Source organism: Hemitrygon akajei, chromosome 4 (assembly GCF_048418815.1).
Source record: "Hemitrygon akajei chromosome 4, sHemAka1.3, whole genome shotgun sequence".
Lineage (NCBI taxonomy): Eukaryota > Metazoa > Chordata > Chondrichthyes > Myliobatiformes > Dasyatidae > Hemitrygon > Hemitrygon akajei.
Window position 1 is genome coordinate 34,252,357 of NC_133127.1, and position 20,499 is coordinate 34,272,855.

The 20,499-nt window shown below is 44.0% G+C and overlaps 1 protein-coding gene across 8 annotated transcripts in view; it reads left to right on the forward strand.

Annotated features, from left to right (window-relative positions):
• LOC140726206 (fibroblast growth factor receptor 3-like) overlaps nucleotides 1-20,499 on the forward strand; it is a 271,549-nt gene that overhangs the window by 133,532 nt on the left and 117,518 nt on the right. For 2 of the 8 annotated variants that reach the window (XM_073042265.1, XM_073042266.1), the window contains exon 1: nucleotides 11,580-11,712. The exons of 2 other annotated variants lie outside the window; for them this stretch is intronic. In XM_073042265.1, coding sequence (XP_072898366.1) covers nucleotides 11,683-11,712 — 30 coding nt within the window. In that variant the 5' untranslated portion in view covers nucleotides 11,580-11,682. Of the gene's footprint in view, nucleotides 1-8,887; nucleotides 9,963-11,579; nucleotides 11,713-12,583; nucleotides 12,789-20,499 lie in introns of those variants that run through there. 4 more of the 8 variants (XM_073042268.1, XM_073042269.1, XM_073042270.1 and 1 more) reach the window with 3 other exon arrangements.

The following is a 20,499-nucleotide window of genomic DNA, read 5'->3' on the forward strand; positions in this document are numbered from 1 at the left end:
CATTAAGAAGGTAAAGATGGAATATGAAAGTAAGCTAGCCAGTAATATTAAAGAGGATGCCAAAAGTTTCTTCAGATATAAAAACAGAGGCGAGAGTGGATATCGAACTGCTGGAAATCGATGCTGGAAATGTAGTAATAGGAGACATGGAAATGGTGGATGAACTGAATAAGTATTTCACTGTGGAAGACACTAGCAGTATAGTGGAAGTTCGAGGTGTCAGGGGTCATGAAGTGCGTGAAGTTACCATTACTAGAGAGAGAGTCCTTGGGAAACTGAAAGGTCGGAAGGTAGATGAGTTGCTTGGACCAGATGGTGTACACCCCAGGGCTCTGAAAGAGGTGGCTGAAGAGATTATGGATGCCTTAGTAATGATCTTTCAAGAATTGCTAGATTCTGAAATGGTTCTGGACGACTGGAAAATTGCAAATGTCCCTCCACTCTTCAAGAAGGGAGAGAGGCAGAAGAAAGGAAACTATAGGCCAGTTATTCAGACCTCGGTAGTTGGGAAGATGTTGGAGTCAATGATTAAGAATGAGGTCTCAAGGTACTTGGAGGCACGTAATAAAATAGGCTCTAGTCAGCATGGTTTCCTCAAGGGAAAATCTTGGCTGATAAATCTGTTGGAGTTCTTTGAAGAAACAACAAACAGGAAAGTCAAAAGTTGATCTTGTGTACTTGGATCTTCAGAAGGCCTTTGACAAGGTGCCACACATGAGGCTGCTTATCAAGCTACAAGCCAAATCTTTATGGATATTTAAGGCAGAGGTTGATAGATTCTTGATTGGTCAGGGATGCGGGGAGAAGGCAGGAGATTGGTGCTCAGAGGAAAATTAGATCACCCATGATGAAATGGCAGAGTAGACTTGATGGGCCAAATGGTCTAATTCGGCTCCTGTATGTTATGGTCTTATTAAATATATTTAAGACACAGCATTAAGGGTAATGCGGATAGGTCAGGTAGATGGAGCTGAGTCCACTGTCAGATCAGCCATGATCTTATTGAAATGAGAGGAGCAGGCTCACCAGACCAGAAGGCTGACTCCTGCTCCTATTTCCTCTGTTCTTATCACAGCAGGATGGAGTGGTGATACTTGTTTTCAGGATTTTATATCTTCTGCTTCATGGAAGAGGTGAGAGGAGAGATTATTGGTGTGGGTGAGTGGGTACTTCGATGATGCTGGCTGCTTTACTGAGGCAGCAAGACTGAGTCCGTAGAGGGGAGGCTGGTTTCCATGACGTGCTGCGCTGTGTCCAGGACTCGCTGCAGTTTCTTGTGGTCACTGGCAGAGCAATTGCCATGCCTGAGAAGAAGAAACTGAGGGTTGTGTGTGGTGACATGTATGTACACTGATAATAAATTTGACTTTGAACTTTGATGTAACCAGATATGATGCTTTCTATGGTGCCTTGATAAAGGTTGATGAGGGTGGACAGGGATATGCCAAGTCTTTTTACCCTCAATTATCCTGTACTTCATGGAAGTTTCCACCAGTTATTTTGGGGTTCTAAATGACAATGAAGGTAGTCTTTTCTTTGGCCACATTAGAGCCCTATTTTTAGCATGAATTAATCCCATGGCCAGCAGTAAATGTCCATGACCATAACCTTCCATAAGCCAACTTCTGGAAGGAATTCTTCAACGTGTTGGTGCCTAAGCAAGCATTTTTTTTTTGCTGGTGCTTGTGCTGAGATGTGTTCTGTGATGCTCCCAAGGAATTTCATAAATACATGCCCAAATTTTTGCTTTAAGAGTGTCATTAAATCATTGTGTGACCTGACAGGATCCAGACATTGAAACCAGTTGCACCCGTAAGAAGATCTAACCTGCATAACCAGTTCCACATAACTTCTGTACCAGTAGACTAAAATGAAGACACGCACAGAAACTCAATCAATGCTTTCATTTGACATTGCATATTTGAAGCTAATTCCATTGGTATTTCACCACATAATTGGAGACAAGTACAGCTTCCATCTCCATTACACTAGCCAGCTCCACCAAAGAACAACCCAGCCCCCATCCCCTCACACTATGCTCCACTCCAGTCCCCATCAGTTCCAGTGCTCTCCTGGTCCTCCCCCTACGCTTGGGATCAGTGTGTCTGAATTTTTGCTGTCTGTACTCTCTCCCAGGTCAAGCCCTGCTTGCTTTTCTACCCGGACATTAATGACCTAAGTGTTTACAGTATATGTTGATGGTGCTACATAGAGGCATGAACTTTCAGAGGTGAAAGGCAGGAAAGAGTGAGGAACCCAGCCTTTCAGATTCACTGCCATGTGGCCATTAATTCTCAACTCCCCAACTCATGACCAAGTACAAGACCCAGTTAGAAATGGTCTAAGCAGAGGCTTGTGCTGAGCTTCTGTGTTGTGTATTTAAGGTGAAGGAGGTGATTCCTGTTGCATCAGAGAATGTTAAAACCCACATCAGTTTATTCAGACCTCGAACAGCCTTCACAAGCATCACAACAGTCCAGCAACCCATCAGTGCTTGTTTCTTTGCCAGCTTACTCCTTCATCTGTCTCTCCTGAAGGCACTGTACCACTATTCTGTTCACCTTTTTTCACTTGTCCCTTCTATAAGCAACTCATTTGATGCCCCTCGGCAGAAGAATGGGTCTTTATGAAGAGAGATTCCCAATAACCCTTGGATGATGAGTGATTCTTGCCCCATGGAAGGGGCAGTTAGGTAAAGGTGGAGAGTCGGAGGAAAGGAGCAGGCTGAGTGGATTGGGCCAATGTGAAGAAAAGGGATCAAAGAAGGGAATGTGAAGAAGATAACGTGCCTATGTATGTAATCAGAATGCATAGGTATATGTGTACGTGATTGGATTTTGTGTGATCGGATTGTATGCATATGTGTGTGCTTAGTGAATGTGTCCATATAAAGTGTGCACTAAGTCTGTACCATAGAGGCTGGTCTCCAATTGTCCTAGATCCCCTACCATTGGACCAAGACCATGTTCTGTCCAAATCGTGTGATAGTTGATGTGCACTGGAGACCCACATCAAAAGAACTCACCACAAGCATCTTTGAGTTCTCAGAAGTCCTCAACGCCAAGAGACTGGCTGAGAAGAAGAAGATTCCTTAAAATTCAAACTGCTCCGTAGATACCTGAACAGTTTAATATGTTGCATATTGGATTAATTATAAAGGGGATTACATTTCAGATGGTTGATTGATATCAAGGTGAAAACAAAATGCATTGGTTGCAGTTGATGGAATCCAAGTGTTTAGCTAAGTATCTGTTTATTTATTTAGAGGTAGAGTGCGGAACAGGCCCTTCTGGCCCAATGAACTACAGCACCCAGCAACCCACCTGTTTAACACTAGTCTAATCCCAGGACAATTTACAGAACAATTAAGCTACCAACCCATACGCCTTTGGACTGTGGAAAGAAACCAGAGCACCCAGAGGAAATCCACACAATCATGGGGAGAACATACAACTTCCTTACAGCCCACACCGCGATTGAACTCTGAACTCCGAAAGCCCAAAGCTGTAATAGCGTCTCGGCCAAAATAGAAGTCAACGCTCTACAGTCCGGAATTAGAACAGGAGCATAATCCGGTATTTCCACTCCTGGTTCTTTTCCAGGGATCTCGACTGGAAGTGCCAAGCCCTGGCCCTCGGGCGGCAATGTACCACCGGTATTTTGTCCCTTCCTCCTCTGTGGAAACAGGTGCGAAGTTTTCAGTAAACAAGCCAACCATTCTCTCCTGAATCAATCTGTAATGGACTCACTGCCACATTACCACTCACACCTAACAGATTTATAAAATCTTTTGAAGTAATCTTGCAGGGCTTATCATATTCCCATTCTGATCTCGCGTATCTTCTCTGCATCTTTTAAATTTCCCTCATGCTGGATTTCCACTTTCCCTTGTGTAACCCTTTTAGTTTGTTAATCCCTCATACTTCATTAACTTTACAAATGCAATCTCTCTAATCATTTTACTCATACAAAACACTTCCTCGAATATTTCCCACAGTGTGACTGTAAATGTTCTCTGCCTAACTCACTCTGCTTCGAAATTTAGCATTGTATAACTAGGGCTGGTTCCCCCAGATGATTCTGAAACAGGTCACTCTCTAGAAACCCCTTCCCTTTACAGTTTGAGTGGTTGCAAAAATTAAAAACTCTGAATATAACCATGTTATTTTTTTGCGACGTGAGCTGATGGATCAAAGAGCAGGACTAGGCAGAGATTCTGCAGTTGCTGGAAATCCAGAGTAACTCACACAAAATACTGGAGGAACTCAGGCAGCGTCAGGATGCACATTCTCTACATAACCTCTTGGTTTTCTCCAGGTGCTCTGGTTTCCTCCCACATCATAAAGGTGTGCACATTTGGAGGCTACTGTCAATCCCCCCACCCCTCCCCCATTGTGTAACTGAGTGATTGACCTGGGGGAAAATTAAAAAAATGACATAAAATTCGGGTTTGTGTGAAAGCATGGTTCATGGCCAGCACAGATTTGATGGGCCAAAGGGTTTGTTTCTGTGTTGTGTCCCTCCGGGCACAACTTACAAATGACAAGGTATTCAGTACAAACTGATGATTGAACTTGATGAATTGTTACTGAATGAATGTTGAGCCATCAACCAAGCCTTTACAAGAAGCTTGCATGTCATCTTGACTTAATTGGGAGCCTCTTTCCCTCTGAATTATAAATGTCCTGAGTTCAAGACCCACTCCGGGACATCAGAATGTAATCTATGCAGAAAGCACAGCGAAGTAATGAGAGAGAATGATGCTGTCATTTGCATGATATATTAAACTTGGACTGTTAAATTGGATTCTAAAACATGATGCCTTGTTTTCGAGTGCCGTGGCTTTCAGAATAACACAGGCTGATCAAATTTTACTTGTGGAATTTCGCTGTGCATTATGTGGGTGCTTTGTTTATCAAACGCAAGACTCTTTTAGTGTTTTGTGATGTCCCGTGTATTTAATAAGGTGATATGTAAAGACAAGTTCTTTCTTTATTGTCCTGGATTGTTGGTCGGGTGGCAGCCAGTTAATTTATGCTTATGAGTCATCAGCTGCTTGCATAATGTAAAATCACCTAAAATTCAATCGCTTGGCTTCAGGCAGAGCGAAAAGAGTGATGGAGAGGATAGGGGTGTGTGGAGTTTACAAACAATGAGTATGCGTTAACCCTGTCACATATGTATTTGGGTTGAGGGAGATTTCTTTATTACTCACCAGGTTAATTTAAGGAGTATTAGTTGGATCCTATAACTTTCCAATTAGGCAGCTTCTGCCATCCTAATGAGGGACAATGAGGAGATTATGGCAATCTTTTGTCTTGCAAAGTAGTGCCTTTCTTCTGTGGGTGTCACAAAGGTGTTTCTCAGTCCTCAGAATGGAGTTACTGTGGCTGATAAGTTTATTCAGCCGCCGGAATAATGTCGAAGGGGGAAAGAAAGAAGAGGGCCAATGCTCGCCGGAGCGGCAGGGGGGGTCAGAGAAGCGGAGCAGCCTAAATTAGGCTCATCAATCTGTCCATTAATGCAAAGCTTCTTTTCATTGTTGGGAGGCCTGTAAAGCTGTCATTTGATGGCAGCTCAGGATTTTAATGTCAAGCTGTTTGTGACACTCTCCCCTCTCACTCCCTCTCTGTTGATGGTATTGCCATCTCACGCACCCCCTTCATCTGCAGGGAAAGACACTGTCTGCTCACAGTAGTCTGGCTAATTAGGCTTTGCTCATTGTGTACTTTGACAAAGAAAAGTACAGGGAAATTAAACCACATTCATTCATTTTTTCTCATTCTCCCTCCAAAAAAAAGCACTACTGTATCTGGATTTAAAAATTGTCAGCCAATTTTATTATTGGCCACACTGGGGTAAGACTGGGTCTAGGTCTTTTCACTGAAATGTTTAAGTGAAAAGGGAATGAGTTGTTTGAACGAATGCAGTTGCTTGAATGCCTCTCCTCCTCAGCCTAATGCTGCAAACAAGTCTCCTCGAGGAGTGTTTGATTTGCAGAGTGGAGAGCCCATTTGCCTTGACTTTGAGGAACAGTGATGCCAGTTACAATCTGTTTTACTGTGAGTTTTACTTTGACTTGAATGGGAGGCCGCGGTACTGTAGTGGTTAGCACGACACTATTACACCTCGGGAGTTCGGAGTTCAATTCCAGCGTGGTCTGTAGGGAGTTTGTATGTTCTCCCCGTGGCCACGTGGGTTTCCTCCCAAAAACCTACAGGTTAGTTCTTGTAAATTGTTCCACGATTAGGCTAATATTAAATAAATGGGTTACTGGGCCTATTCCTCACTGTATGTCGGAATAAATTGCACATTGTACAGTGTTCAGATTCTCTTATCCACCTGATAGGTATGGACACTTGAATATTTACAATTCAGGGGTAGTTTTAATACAGTTTGATAACTGTGGCATAAATATAACCATGTTAATCATCATTAGTAATTTATGAAATAATGATTGGTGAAACAGCTTCCATTATATTTCAAGGCAGGTACCGAGTGCTCTGCGATACTTTCCCCCTCATTGATAGAGGAATCTGAAAGTATAACCGTGGAAGAAAAAGAGCTGCAAAGTTCAACAGCTCCTTGAGCTGTTCAAAAGATATTGTTCGCTGGCAAAATGTTTTAAAAGAAAAAACGATGAGCTTGTTTAAAGCATAATGGGTGGTTGCATTCTTCTCGTCCCTCCCTTCCTTACTCCGGCTTCCTGTCTTTCTGTGCTGCTCACCATTTTCTGGTTGAATAGGTTCGAAGAGAACTCTCTCCTCGGCTGCTCTTGCCACTAAGAGGCACACAAGAGCAGTGTGAGATACTGTATGTTCAAAGTTATACTATGTCCCCAAACCTTTCCTAAGCGTAACCATGTAGAAATGACATATCAGCAGGCATTGACAATAATGGGTGATCTCTCAGTAGGCACAATACCAGCCAGGGAAAACTATTATTTAAGTGGCAGGCATACAGAGGGAGTTCTGTGCAGCTGACTTTCAGCCCTTCTGTCTAGTACACCTCAATGATTCAAACTTCAAAATAATTTATTTTCAAACTACATACACTACATGTCACCATATACATCCTATCCTGAAATTCTTCCACTTGTGGGAATTCACTGTAGGTACAAAGAGACACAGATGAAAAACTACACACAAAGTCATGTGCAAACGACACACAACCTACATGCAAAGGAAGACAAACTGGGCAAATAATAGAATACGTAACAGATAATATTGAGAGCATGAGTTGTAGAGTCCGTGAAAGCAGGTCCATAGGATGTGGAATCAGTTCAGTATTGAGGTGTGTGAAGTTGTCCACGCTGGTTCAGGAGCATGGTGGTTGTGGGGCAATAACTATTCCTGAACCTGTTGGTGTGGGTCCTAAAACTCCTGTACCTCCTTCCTGATGGCAGCATGGTCTGGATGCTGGGGCTCCTCCTTGTAGATGTGCTCAGTAATGAAGGGTGCCATTCTCCCAGCCTGATATCCATCCCTTGACCAACTTCAATAACAAATAGATCATCTGCTGGCTGGCACGCTTCACAGAGGTTGTCCTGCAAGGGATCTGAGGGGTGCTAATCTTCCTTTATCTATTTTATGTAACCTGTTATGTACTGCACCAGGGAGAACATTCTCCCTGGTACATCACTGTCTTGTATGGAGGGGCCACTACACAGGGTCAGAAAGTTGTAAACTCTGCCAGTTCCGTCATAGCCTCCCCAGCGTTGAGGGCACCTTTGACAGGAGGTGACTCCGAAAGGCGACATCCATCGTTAAGGATCCCGTCACCCAGGCCTTGCCCGTTTCTCGTTGCCACCATCCAGGAGTAGACACAGGAGCCTGAAGCCTTGAACAGCTTCTCTCCCTCTGCAGTCAGATTTCTGAATGGACAATGAGCCCACAGACACTACCTCAGTATTTTCCCTCCCTTTTTGCACCACTTATTTAATTTTCTTTTTGTATATAAACTTAATGCAATTTATAATTTTTATTACTATGTAAAGTAATATACTGTTGCTGCAAAAGAACACATTTCGTGGCATGTGCCAATGATATTAAATCTGATTTTTATTCTATAATTACATCACCACACAATGGACTCATCAGCCGGCATGATGGAAACTGATGTATATCAGCAGGTGAGCTTGAATAAGCACTTGAAGAGTCAACAGCAGCGGTATATCAGGAGCTACGTCAGCATCGCTTGCATCAGTATGTGCTGTGTTAATAGTCGATGTGAAAACACTCTGCCATTTGAGCGTTATCAATCTATACCGAACTGCCACTCCACACTTGCGGGGTTTGTAGAAGTTTCTTACATAAAGTGGCTGCAACACGATTTTTCTTTCAGGATAAATCCTAACAGCTAAACTGGAAAAGCTTATCATTTTTATTGCAGTTATTAATCTGCACAGCAAGTTGTGCATTTCATTACACTGATGCGGAGACCTGAAGCCCCAGCGTCAAGTTTCCGTTCGTTTAGACCAGTTCTAACACCGCAATTCGCACACAACCAGCGCACTTAAAATAAGTCAAGTTTCAGACGTGGGTGCAATACACTTCAACCGTTTATCAGTTATATTTTATACAGAATCAAGGTCCAATTCATTCTGTATAGTTGAAATATTTTCAAGTGATGTTTAATCGACTTGCTCCCAACTGAAGTGGCAGATGCTTTCATTAAAACTACTTGATTTTAGTGTTTAGAGCCATTTCTAGCAATCGCTTCTCGTAAATACTTGGAAGAAACAGAAGGAAACGTTTTTGTTGCGACATTGCTGGTTAGTGGCATTTTAACGTTTGCGACTGTAATGTTAGCGGAAACTCGCACTGTGATGCAACCGGCGCAACTTCGAGCGGATTTTGACCGCAGTTGCATACAGTGTGGAAACTTGGCGTGATTTCAAGGTCCTTCAGCGCTGTTACTTCAGTGAATATTCCACGACTTCTGCGTGGACTTTATTAAAGTTGTTTGCAACTTTTACAGGGTTAGAAATACCGCTTTGCTATTCCTCTTGGAAGACCGTTTTAACAGTGTTGCGAATAAACTAGACATGCCAGGCATAACCCACATTGTTTATAATGCGATTGGAATCTGCGCAGATAGAAATTGAAAGCGCTGAACAAAGTGAAACTTTCTTTTTGGAAAAGATAGTGTAACTGATTATATCAGTTGTTCTAAACTTCGAGCAGCTCCGACGGCAAATGAAGGGAGGAGCTACGACGCTGTAGTTGGTGGTTTGAATCTCTTACTCTCCCACAAACCTGCTTAATTTTCCTCTGCGCGTCACTGCAGAGCGCTCCAGAGACTGAAATCTGATCTCCCTTAATTTTCTCTCTCTCTCTCTCGCTCGCTCTAACTCTGCCACTGGCTCTCCGCTGGCAGTTCAAGTCTACGAGCCAAGCTTTCACACACACACACACACACACACACTCTCACTCCACACTCAGCCCAGTCAAGCACTGCAACACACGGGACCGACGGAGACGAGCAGCGTCTCTGAAGAACAGTGTTACATCCTCCCCCCGCCACCCCGGTCTGCAAAGTAATACACTCTGCTGAGCTCATAATCCAGGAACTCTCCTCGAAGACAAGAGCAGCACTGGGCATACGAGGAGGATTCTTTCTGTCCAAAAGCAGCCCCAAGGAGAAGCAAACGAGAGTAAACGCAGAGACACTAAACTGCCAAAAGGCTCCATAAAGGAAAGGTTGGGTTTACCTCAGGCGTGGACTGACTGCTAAACCGAATACAAGAAATTGCCATTTCTGCAGGAGTTGACAGGCAGCCCCGAGTTTTCTTTGCCGGGTTTCACGCTGGATTTACAAATGACCTGAATATACTGAGCAAGCCTTTATCGACTTTTTAAAAAATCGTTGGAGGAAAGAGAAACATTGAATCCTCCGGCTGGAACCCCGAGGCACTTCTGAACTTGGAAACACAAATTTTTGTGACCACCGGTCGGCAAGAGGTTAGTTTTGTCATTTCTCTTTCTCTCTCTCGCTTAGATTCTCAAGATCAGTCCGTTTGCTTGCACGGGGCTCTGTGAAGTATTCCTTGAGGAGGGAGTTATCAAACAATTAGGAAGATATAATGTATGGAAACAGACTGGCGTGTGGAGGAGGTAGGGAGCTGTGGAATTATTGCACGTTTCCTGGACCCAACAGGAAAGGGGAGATTGAGAAAAGGCAGAGAGATGTAGTTTGTGAAAGCCGAGGAGAGGATTCTGTGTGGCCGCGTGTAATGCGTTCACACATGAATTTATGTGCACATTTACAGTGTTCGATCTAGTTCCTAAAGCCCAACTGATTGCAAACCAACAGGCAGGGAGAGGTTACCCGCTGTACTAAGGACCCTGGAATATAAAGTTACCATTGGCGGTCAAATCTTTAAGTGTGCATCATTTTTCATTTGATTCAAGCTGTTAAGTAATCGGAGAGCCGATGTTTTTTTTAGGCTGCCCGGCAGCGTGGGCAATGTTCTGAGCTGCGTTTGATACTGATTTTATTGGCATCACTCGTACACCTCTCCCGCATAAACAAACAATACCTTGCAGAGTGCGACTGTCGAGCATCTGCAAGAGGACTGGACAATGATTAACTCCGGTGTGCGAGTGCCGGGCGAGGATTCCTGATCACCGGGGGCTGTGGGTCCCGCGTTGATTTGTTAGTTAAGTGTTTGAGGAGGCAGTCTCTACTGGAACAGCGAACCCAGTGACACTTCCCAGTTTATTTTTGCAAGTTTCAAGTTAAAGCTGCTCGCGGCGACTGGCAGTGTGAGACACGGCTGTCCTGTCGGATTACGCACTAAATTAATATTACTTTGCTACCAGGTTTTGCCTCCCCCTTCCTCTTTCAGAATTCGTGAATGTCCGCCGTGTTCCTACAACGCAAAATCAAATCAATTCGCCATTCCAGATCCTTTCAATCTTCCCATGACTAACATGCAGGTTGGAGTGTATTGACCACTGTCAGCGAAAGAATGAAATATTCTAACCAAAGTTAATTGTCAAAGTTTTGCACGACCCGGGTAAATGCCACAAACACGTGACAAAATATTAGCCAGGCTGAACGCCTTTCCTGCTGCAGATTCTGTGAAATTGTTTATTAAAAGTTGCAGCGAGCGGTGGGCAGAAGCTTCTGCTGCGGCCGAGCAGTGTTCTTGTTCACTAATCGGCCTCTGGGCGGAATTCATTGCAAAAAGTTGATTATTTTTAAAATGCTGCGTATACAAACCAGTTAAGCACTTCCAAGTACCTTAACATAATGCATGTCCTCTGAATGGCGCTAAATCATTAGTTGCGTTCAAATAAGCAAACATTTCGTAGCTCTCTTCCTCCCTCCCTCCCCCACCGCCGTCTGCTGCTCGCGATCTGCCCCGGCAGTGAGAAAGTTAACATTGTATCTGCCAAGCGCTTCCAGTTACGGGGTGCATTGATCGCCCCACGCTGGGCAAAGTACGGGGACGCTGCGAAGAGAACCCTCTGCTCTGAATGTTAGTTCCCTGCGTAGAACCCTTTTCTAAAAACCACCCGTCGCAGCTGTACTGAAAAGTTTGATGCTGGGGAGTCCACCGGGACGTCGACCTGTGAACCGCCTTGCTTCTGATGCGAGCACGCTGGTCAGAACTCGAGAACAATACGCGCATCCTGATCGACACACTCGTTTGTGGCGAAGAAAAAGAAAGTGCAGATGTTGCAAACCGAAAGGGCCGAAAACCCAGTAGGTCACCTTAAGTATGAGTAAAGAGTAAAAATCGGGGTTTTTTTCAGCGTGCACATCGGTTTAAGTCCCGGGAGGGTGATAGGATTTGTGATGTCCACTGTTCTCTTAACCGACTTCTCAAAACTGGTTGATAATGAGCAACAGAAATGTGGGAAGAATCAAGTGGGAAAATGTTCTAGTTTATTAAAAGGTTCAAAGAAAACTTATTATCGGAAGTGTTTATATGTATGTCACCTTGAGATTTATTTTCTTGCGGGCATTCGCAGTAGATACAAAGAAGTACAGTGAAACCAGTGAAAAACTGCACACAGACTAAGGTGGATACAAGAAAGGCTGTGTAAATACAAACTACAAATGATAATAAATACATACTATCGAATATCAATTGTAGAGTCCTTGGAAGTTGGTACTTTCATTGGTAGACCCAGAAGACTTGAAGGTCCGACAGTTCAGTTTGGTTCTGAATGGCTCTGAGATCTTTCTTTGGTCTGAATCAGTTCTGTGCTTGCAGCAGCTTACCTGCAAGCAGCCTTTCAAAAGCCAGTTCATTCATGTGTTGTGCATTGGAAAACATACAGTATGTTAAGAAACTCATAGAAAGGGAGCTCAGTTTTGGAGGAGACTGAAGAACTATTTACTCCGCTCAGCATATTTCAATTCCCTGGTGTGGTATTGAGCCCGGTGATTACACAGAATGCCATTCTTTCTGATGTACAGTGCACTCCTGTGAAAGTCTGTCTACAGTATTGTACACATCTACCAGCAGTGTAGAGGTGTGAATGTTCAGCACTGTAAGCAGAAAAAGAGGCATGTGTGTAGAACAAAATACTGCCATAGTCACAAAAAATGTGACAGTTTAGAGTATCTGAGATTAATGACATAGGCTTTGAGCTGAGTTGGTAAATGAATAATTAACCAGTGAACAGCTCAGTGTGTGTGTGTGTGTGGAAAACAGCGGAGGAATCTCAACATCGTAGAGTGATGCAACTCAGAAAACAAAATGACCCTTCTGAACGATTAGGTTCTGAGTGAATAACAGTCAAACAAGTTATTAATTGTGACTATATACAGTGGTGAGTATTATAGTGTCTTTTAAAAAAATAGTCTTTGCCATATTTGCTGTTTTGGAAATGCTTATTCAGTAAAAGCAGGACTTAGAGGATGCTCATTGGGGGAAAAATAAAAGTCTGAGTTGCTTACGTCCTTTCCTATGTGCTATTCAAACACAAGCATTTTCACTGTAATATTAGATGCATTTCTGTCATTGGTCTTGAAGGGGTTAATTTATAGCATGCCTACATCAATAGAGAGTAACTAGCACACGACAAAAAATACAAAGAGATTCTGCGTGTCAGGGTGGCTAGGTGAGTTTGGTTATTACCACATGTTCCAAATACCCTTTGGAACTCTGTAATTCAGTATAACACAGTTTGTTGCACTGTCTTAAGATTTTAGTATCTTTCAGTGATCTTTAGATATGTCCTCCTTTTCTCGACTTGCCAAACAGTGCTGAGTAACTCCTTTGGTTTGTCAGTAGTAGCGGCCCAGAGCAGGACGGAGTGGCGGGCAATTGGCCGCGTCCCACCTCTGCTCCGTGGGAGGGAAAGTGTATCAGGCGCCCCTCCCTTGGTCACAGTGGAGTGCCGCCTTTCGAGTTGTTCTGTATGTAAGTGGTGGAAGAGAAGAGCTGAGCTTAACGCACTCGCTGGAGAGGTAGCCTGTCCATGCTGATCTGCACACTAATGCATATACTAGCCTTTTGAACAAAGTAGAGTTCAGGGTTAATGGGAGGATTTTTAATAGTCTGGAGGAACAGAAGGAGCTTGGAGCCCATGTAGTAGATCTTTCAGATTTGCCACTGAAGTTGATAGGGTTGTTAAGGTGTCTGGTGTGTTGGCCTTCATTAGTTGAGACACTGAGTTCAAGGGGTAATGTTGCAGCTCTGGTCAGACCACACTCAGGGAACTGTGTTCAGTTCTGGTTGTCCCATTTTAGGAAGGATGTGGAAGCTTTGGAGAGGGTGCAGAGGAGACTTGCCAGGATGCTACCTCGACTAAAGGCCATGTCTTATGGGGAAAAGTTGAGCTTTTCTCTTTTGGAATGGAGGAGGGGATGAGACTTGATAGAGCTATTACAAGAACAGGTAGAGTGGACAGCCAGCAACTTTCCCTCAGAGCAGAAGTGAATAATACGAGAAGGCATAACTTTAAGATGATCAGAGGAAAGTATAAGGGAGGTTGTTTAAGCAGAGTGGTAAGTGTGTGAAAATGCACTGCTGGGCGGTGACAGAGGCAGATACATTGGGGATATTTAAGAGGCTGTTAGGTATGTGGGTAGGAGAAAATGGTGTACTATGTGAGAGGGAAATGTTAGATCGATCTGGGAGAAGGGTAAAAAGCCGGCAACATCATGGGCTGAAGGGTCCGTACTGTGCAACACTTTTCTATGTATGTAAGCAGCATACTGTGAAGGTAGGATGGAGAGAGAAGATGTTGGCAAATGATCTGAGAACATCTCTCCAATATGACAGTGAGTGCTGCTGGAACATGTTTCTCCTTTCATCACATTAACAGTCTTTGGAACATGCATCACTCTGACCAAGGGACTATTTTACTGCATGGTCTTGGGCTCGAGGCTCCCTCTCATTGGGCTGAGTACATGCGGCACTGAGCATTAGCCGATCTGGGACAAGTCCCTGGGTTAACAACTGCGGTTGGGTGGGGGATCGATGGGAGTGTCAAGCTAGCATCCTTGGGTGGGTGGACAAAAGGCTTTCTGTCCTGATGGCTTTGAGGGGATCTGGAGCCAGGGAGTGAGGATGTGGGTGTAGGAAGCAGCCTGTTTGGATATTGGGTGGGTGCGGGATTGGTCTTGGCTGAGTTGTCTGCCATCCAACACTCATGGATTCATGCAGAAAGAATAGCTCCTTTGGTGAGCTGTAGGTCAGTCTTCTAGCACAGGTGAAGAGAAAGACAATATTTTGATGCAAATGGATGGCAGTCCAAACAGATCTGGCACATGAGAGCATTGTGAAAGGGAAAGAGCCGTAAAGCAGACCTCGTGACCAATGACTTACACAGTTGTAAGTACTACATTGGTCACCGTCACACTTTTACAAATTACAATCTTGATTTATAAGCAGAAGTTCATTTATGATGGTACAGATGTGTCAGTCCAAGCCCACAGGTTGGACAATGCCATTAGCTGACCGTGGTAATGATCGAGCAGATTTGGTGCTTTACGTTTTGAAAATGTATTTTCGATCATTTAATTACGTTTTAAAACGCCTGACTATACATGAGGAAAGATTTATGAAGTTCTCATCAAATAGCATCGCTGAAATATGAAAATGTTTCCAAAGACTTGGCTTATAGTCATCTATCTGACCTTGGCCAGGGCTGTTACAGCAGCCGTAATACTTAATGTTGCTAGGCGAGAGAAGGAGAACCAATTTAACAGGAACATGCATTTATATAGCACCTTTAAGGGAGAACTGTCTGCAGTCTGGGTTCCCACTCCTGATGGTTATTTGGCGACCCCTGCTGGAAGCTGTTTGTAGAAACTTGTAATCAAGTTTTGCCACACATTGGAAGCAGGTTATTTTATCTCAACTGGTCTACATTGGTGTCTTCCTGGTTATAAGCTGCCTTGGTTAATCCTCCTCCTTCCCTGTGTGCTTTAATATTTCTCTCTTCCAAGCAATGATCTTATATGTGTGTTAGCATCAGATAAGGGTGTAGCTGACATCAAAGAGTTCCTCCCTAGGCTCCAGTGCTCACTGTCTGGAGCAGGAAGAATGATTGCTTGTGTAGCATACCAAAGAGCTGTGTCATGGGATCCCATTTTTAATGATAAGTTAATTCCTACAATAGAGGACGAGGGGCAAATTCAAAAGGAAATGCTGCAAAGAAATCCTGTTTGTTGGTTAGAACTCAAACCAAGTCTGAATGACAAGTTATTGACATTTTTATCACAAAGTTAATGCAAGGTTGTATCTCTGCTCAGTGTAAGGATTTGTGATATACCGCAATGTGATTTATTTTCAGTTCAGGTCTTAAAAGATTTTTGTTTTTTCTCTCTCTGGGCTTTTCTTTTCATCTAGTGGCTTGCTACCAACAGCACTGAGTTTGGAGAGAAAGATCATGTGGGGCTCAATCTTTAAATCTTTCATCTTCTGGCTGTTGACTTAACATTGAGTCGAAGTCTCTTGTAACTGGCATTATTCTGGGGAGCTTGATGTTTGTATAATGCTTCCCCCAGTCCATCCTCCATGAATGAGGGAACAGCTTTGTTTGTCAAAGCAGTGTTTCTTTATTTTAACTTGCCCTTTCTTTAGGATATGGGTAACTTGAACAATTCGAACCAAGGACAGGGGCCTGGTCACTAATACTATCAAACACAATCATTTCATGACATTTCATCAAATGCTTGATGCCCAAGACAGCTGTCATGTTTGTTTCCATTAAAACAGTGAACTAATTTCATCATCTACATACTGAGAACAAGATCTGCTGGAATGGCCAAGCGTGCAAAAGGTACTAACAGAACAACAGAATCATTGCGACAGGGAGAGAGGCCATTCAGCCCATCATGCATGTGCTGCTCTCTGCAAAATCAGTACAGTCCATCCCATTTCCCCAACTCTTTCCCTGAGGATTTTCTCTCTACATCATCTATACATTGCCTTTCGGAAGCAAGAGTTTACAGATACAGCAGGGAACGGGCCACTGAGCTGTGATGCCCAGCAACCCACATATTCAACCCTAGCGTAATTACAGGACAGTTTACAATGACCAGTTAACCTACTGTCCCACTTGGTGGTACAATAATATCAGCACTGGACTCCGGAGCGAAGGTTCCCGAGTTCGAATCCAAGTCGGGTTGAGCGTCGAGCTAGCAACTCGGCCTCGTAAAGACAAGAATAGCTTGCTACGGAAACACCGTCGTGACGGTGCCCCGATAACTCCACTGCTGAGTCAAGGGCCATTCTTCTTCTTCTAACCTACTAACCGGTACATCCTTGGACTGTGAGAGGAAACCGGAGCATCTGGAGGAAACCCACATGGTCCCAGGGAGAACATACACACTCCTTACAGACGACGATGCCCCAAGCTTTAATAGCGTTGCGCTAACCACTACGCTACCTCAAATCTTGATTAAGTTTGATCAGTGAATCTGCTCGAATAGACTAGTGGTCGTGACAACTTCTTGTGTGAGAGGAGTTTTCCCTCATGTCACCCTGGCCTTTTGCCCAGACACAATTGGAAGCTTATTTGTCCATGTTCTTTCAAAACCTCCTCTCCCTCTAACTGTTTGTTTGGTCTGTCCTCTGTCTTCTTCTCTGGCCTTGTTCTGGAGATTTCCTCCTCTCCCATTTGCAAAGGGCTGAGAGACTTCCTAGCATGCACAACTCACCATCTATTTTTCAGCTAATCAGCATGGGAGCTTCTGGAAAGTTCTGGTGCTCGCAGGAGTTACCTCAGGGTGCTGGGAAACTTCAGAAGAGGCAGCTTCACCTTGTGCGTTTGTGTAACAGCAGGATTGTGCAGTGCGGTGTTATGGGTTTAAAAATTAGCCGGGACACAGAGGCTTACCACACCAGCTAATGTTTAGCCACCACATGTAAAGGCTCAGATGAGCAGGAGGCGATAAATCCGTGCATTCGTGTGACAGCATAGTTAATCGCAGACATCACGTTGGATTCTGCTTTTTTAGCAAACGCTTTCAGAAGGCAAAGAGGCAAGATGACCCTCAGTAGCTCAGTGGATGGAAATCTAAGTCAGCCACAAAGTCTATCAGAGGTGCTTTTCACTGATCCCTCCTGGAAAGGCTGCTTACGCAGGCACCGGTGAGGAGTAAGATTTAGCATTCTACGTCACATCTTGGAAAATCTTTAAGTGCTTGCTACCTAAGCTCTGAAATGAAGAACGGTCATTCGAGTGAGGTTACAGTGACTCCTCAGTGCTTGTGGAAATAGTACCTCATGAACACCTATTATGCGGCAATAAATCTATTTACCATTTCAGTGCTGTGGAATTAAAGGGGCTCATTCTAGAGTAGTGAGTTTCCCTAGGATCACCCCCCCCCCCCATAGACCCAAACCTTTATTCCAGTGTGTAATTCCTCCTCCCTGTCTCAATTCCGTTTAAGAATTAGCCATATGGTACTGAAAGGTATATTAACATTCTGCGATCTTTGCTTTACATTAATTTCCAACTAACATTTTAATTCACATTAACTACTAAACTAATCCACTCAACTAGAACACTTAAGAGCCTCAAGACCCTCTTGACACAGAAATTTGTTTAGATTAGAAGTGCTTTTTGCCTGGGTTTGTTAATTGGTAATAATCTCATGCTGTGAATCCTGGGGGGATTGTATCTTTGACTATAAAGATCAGATTACACCTAATAAGACAGTTTTTAAACAAAAATACAATGTCATTTACAATGTTGTTGGTGAAAGCATACAGAAAGTATTTCAAATATCCACTATGGATTCGTGCAGTAACTGTAATCTTGCAGGGTGACTTTGACAACCAGTCACTGAGGTTTAAACATTATCTTCAAGTGTTTGGATGGACGATTCCGGGAAGAGAGTTGTTGTCGGTTCCCCTGTTTTAGTTTAGATCTCTGCTCTCAAGTAATCTGTAGTGGAGCTCACCACAGGAAATCCAGGACAAAGAACTGTATCAGTGACCTCGAGTGTAGGTGCCGGCGGGATAGGGGGCTGCTGGGTGGGGGGGGGGGGGGAGGATAAAGGAGGTCTGAGATCGACAGGGCAGGCTACTGAACTGAGCAGATGGCCAGAACAAGGGAAGACAAATGGTGCTTCTCGAAGGGTGAGACGAGGGACCTCTCTTGACTCTATGGAAACAGGGGGCAGTGCACAGCAATGGAAGGCTGTGTTGCTCCCTTTACAGAAATGCAAAGGCCGTGTTTCATATGCAGCAGAAGCATCTTTGATGTGCAGATTGGGATAATTTATTCTCTGAATTAATGCCAACCCAAGCACTGGGGTTTTGTTTGCTTTAATGACAGTGAGCAAAGTCGGCCGTTGATGTATCCTGGGCTTTCCTTGGATCAAAAGTTTAAAAAAAGGGTGGTCCCAGTTGCATCCATTCTCATTCCACCTTGCATCCAGTTGTAGACTAACTGATGGTTTGACCTGCTTGCAATTGCACATCAGAAGTGTTTGGGCTGTTCCAAAAGGGACATACAAGGTTCCACGCAAATGTAGGTCGTTCAGATCCAGAGCTAGATTTTTTTTAAATATCACATGCGCATCGAGACGTGTAATGAAATTACACAGCCTAGGGATTGCAGAGTTCAGTCTGCATGTGTCGCCACATGTTCGAGCAACAAGTTGGCATGGCTGCCATGCTCAGCGGAACAACACAGAACAAACCAAGCAAAACAAGAACCTTTCCTCTCTCACACTCACACACGGGAACAGTCCTCCACCTCCAGGGCAGGTCTCCAGCATCCAGTCTCCACATTTCGGGCCTTCAAGCCTGGAACTGTCGATGTCCTTTGCCACCCGTCCATGTTGCTCGACTTCAAACATGGAGTGCGGAGGTCCGTTCTCTAACTTATCCTCATCCCTGTCCCTAAACCCTAACCTGACTTCTACCTTCCCCATATCCCTGTTCCTAAACCCTAACCTGACCTCTAAGTCCCCTCTCTGTCCCCAAAACCATCCCTATGACTTTAAAAATACAACTAAGTCTGAGCCACAATCTCGATGGGGACTGCAGCTGGGCGCCATCTTGAAAGAAAGAGTTAAAGCTTGCTCCTCAGATAAAAGAAGATACAGCAAATGTTCCTGAAACATCATAACCCATCTCTCCCGTTAACTGGGGCTGGACAGTAACTTACGATCTTATTTCTGACTTATGCCCTGGTCATTTTTGATTTGAATATCATTCCGCCGTGTACGGGTCTCCTGCTTAAGCAATGTCTCAATTTATTAAAATTCTTATCCCCATTTTCAAACCCTCCATGTCCTCCCCCCCCCCCCCCCACCCCACTTTCTCAGTGACCTCCTCCAGTCCCACGACCATTCAAGTTTCTTAACATTCAGGCCTTTTGACCACAGCATCATTTGCTTCCAGACACATAGGCTCCACAACCTTCTCCCAGCATCTCTTTTTTTTATTTCTTTAGCATGCTCCTTAAAATTTACTTTTCTTACCACACTTTTGGTCATCTGCTCAAGTACCTCTTTCTGGTTCTTTCTGATTTTGTCCCTGAGAGGTGTCTTTGAGCATTTTGCTAATTGGTTTATTATTGCCGAGATTTATCGAAAGGGTTCTACCTGGGTGCCATTCACACAGTCAATCTCATACGTAAATCCTTCGAGGTCGTACTAGGTAAAACAGCAGCAGAATGCAGAAGATAGTATTGGGGTTGCAGTGCAGGAAGGCAATAAAGAACAAGGGCCATGTTGAAGTAGATTGTGAGGTCATGCTTCATCATATAAGGTCTGTTCAAGACTCTTGTAATAGTGGGGTAGAAACTACTTGAGCCTGGTGATATGTGTTCTCAGGATTTGGTATCTTAAACTTCAGCAAGTCAGCTGATGCTGGAAATCCAAAGCAACCCAGACAAAATGCTGGAGGAGCTCAGCAGATCAGGCAGTGTCTGTGGAAATGAATTGATAGTCGATGTTTCGGGCCGAGACCCTTCTTCGGGACTTGGTATCTTCTGACCGATGGGAGTGGGGGAGAGAAGAGAGAGTGACCGGGGTGGGAGGGTCGCTGACTGTGTCTGCTGCTTTCCCGAA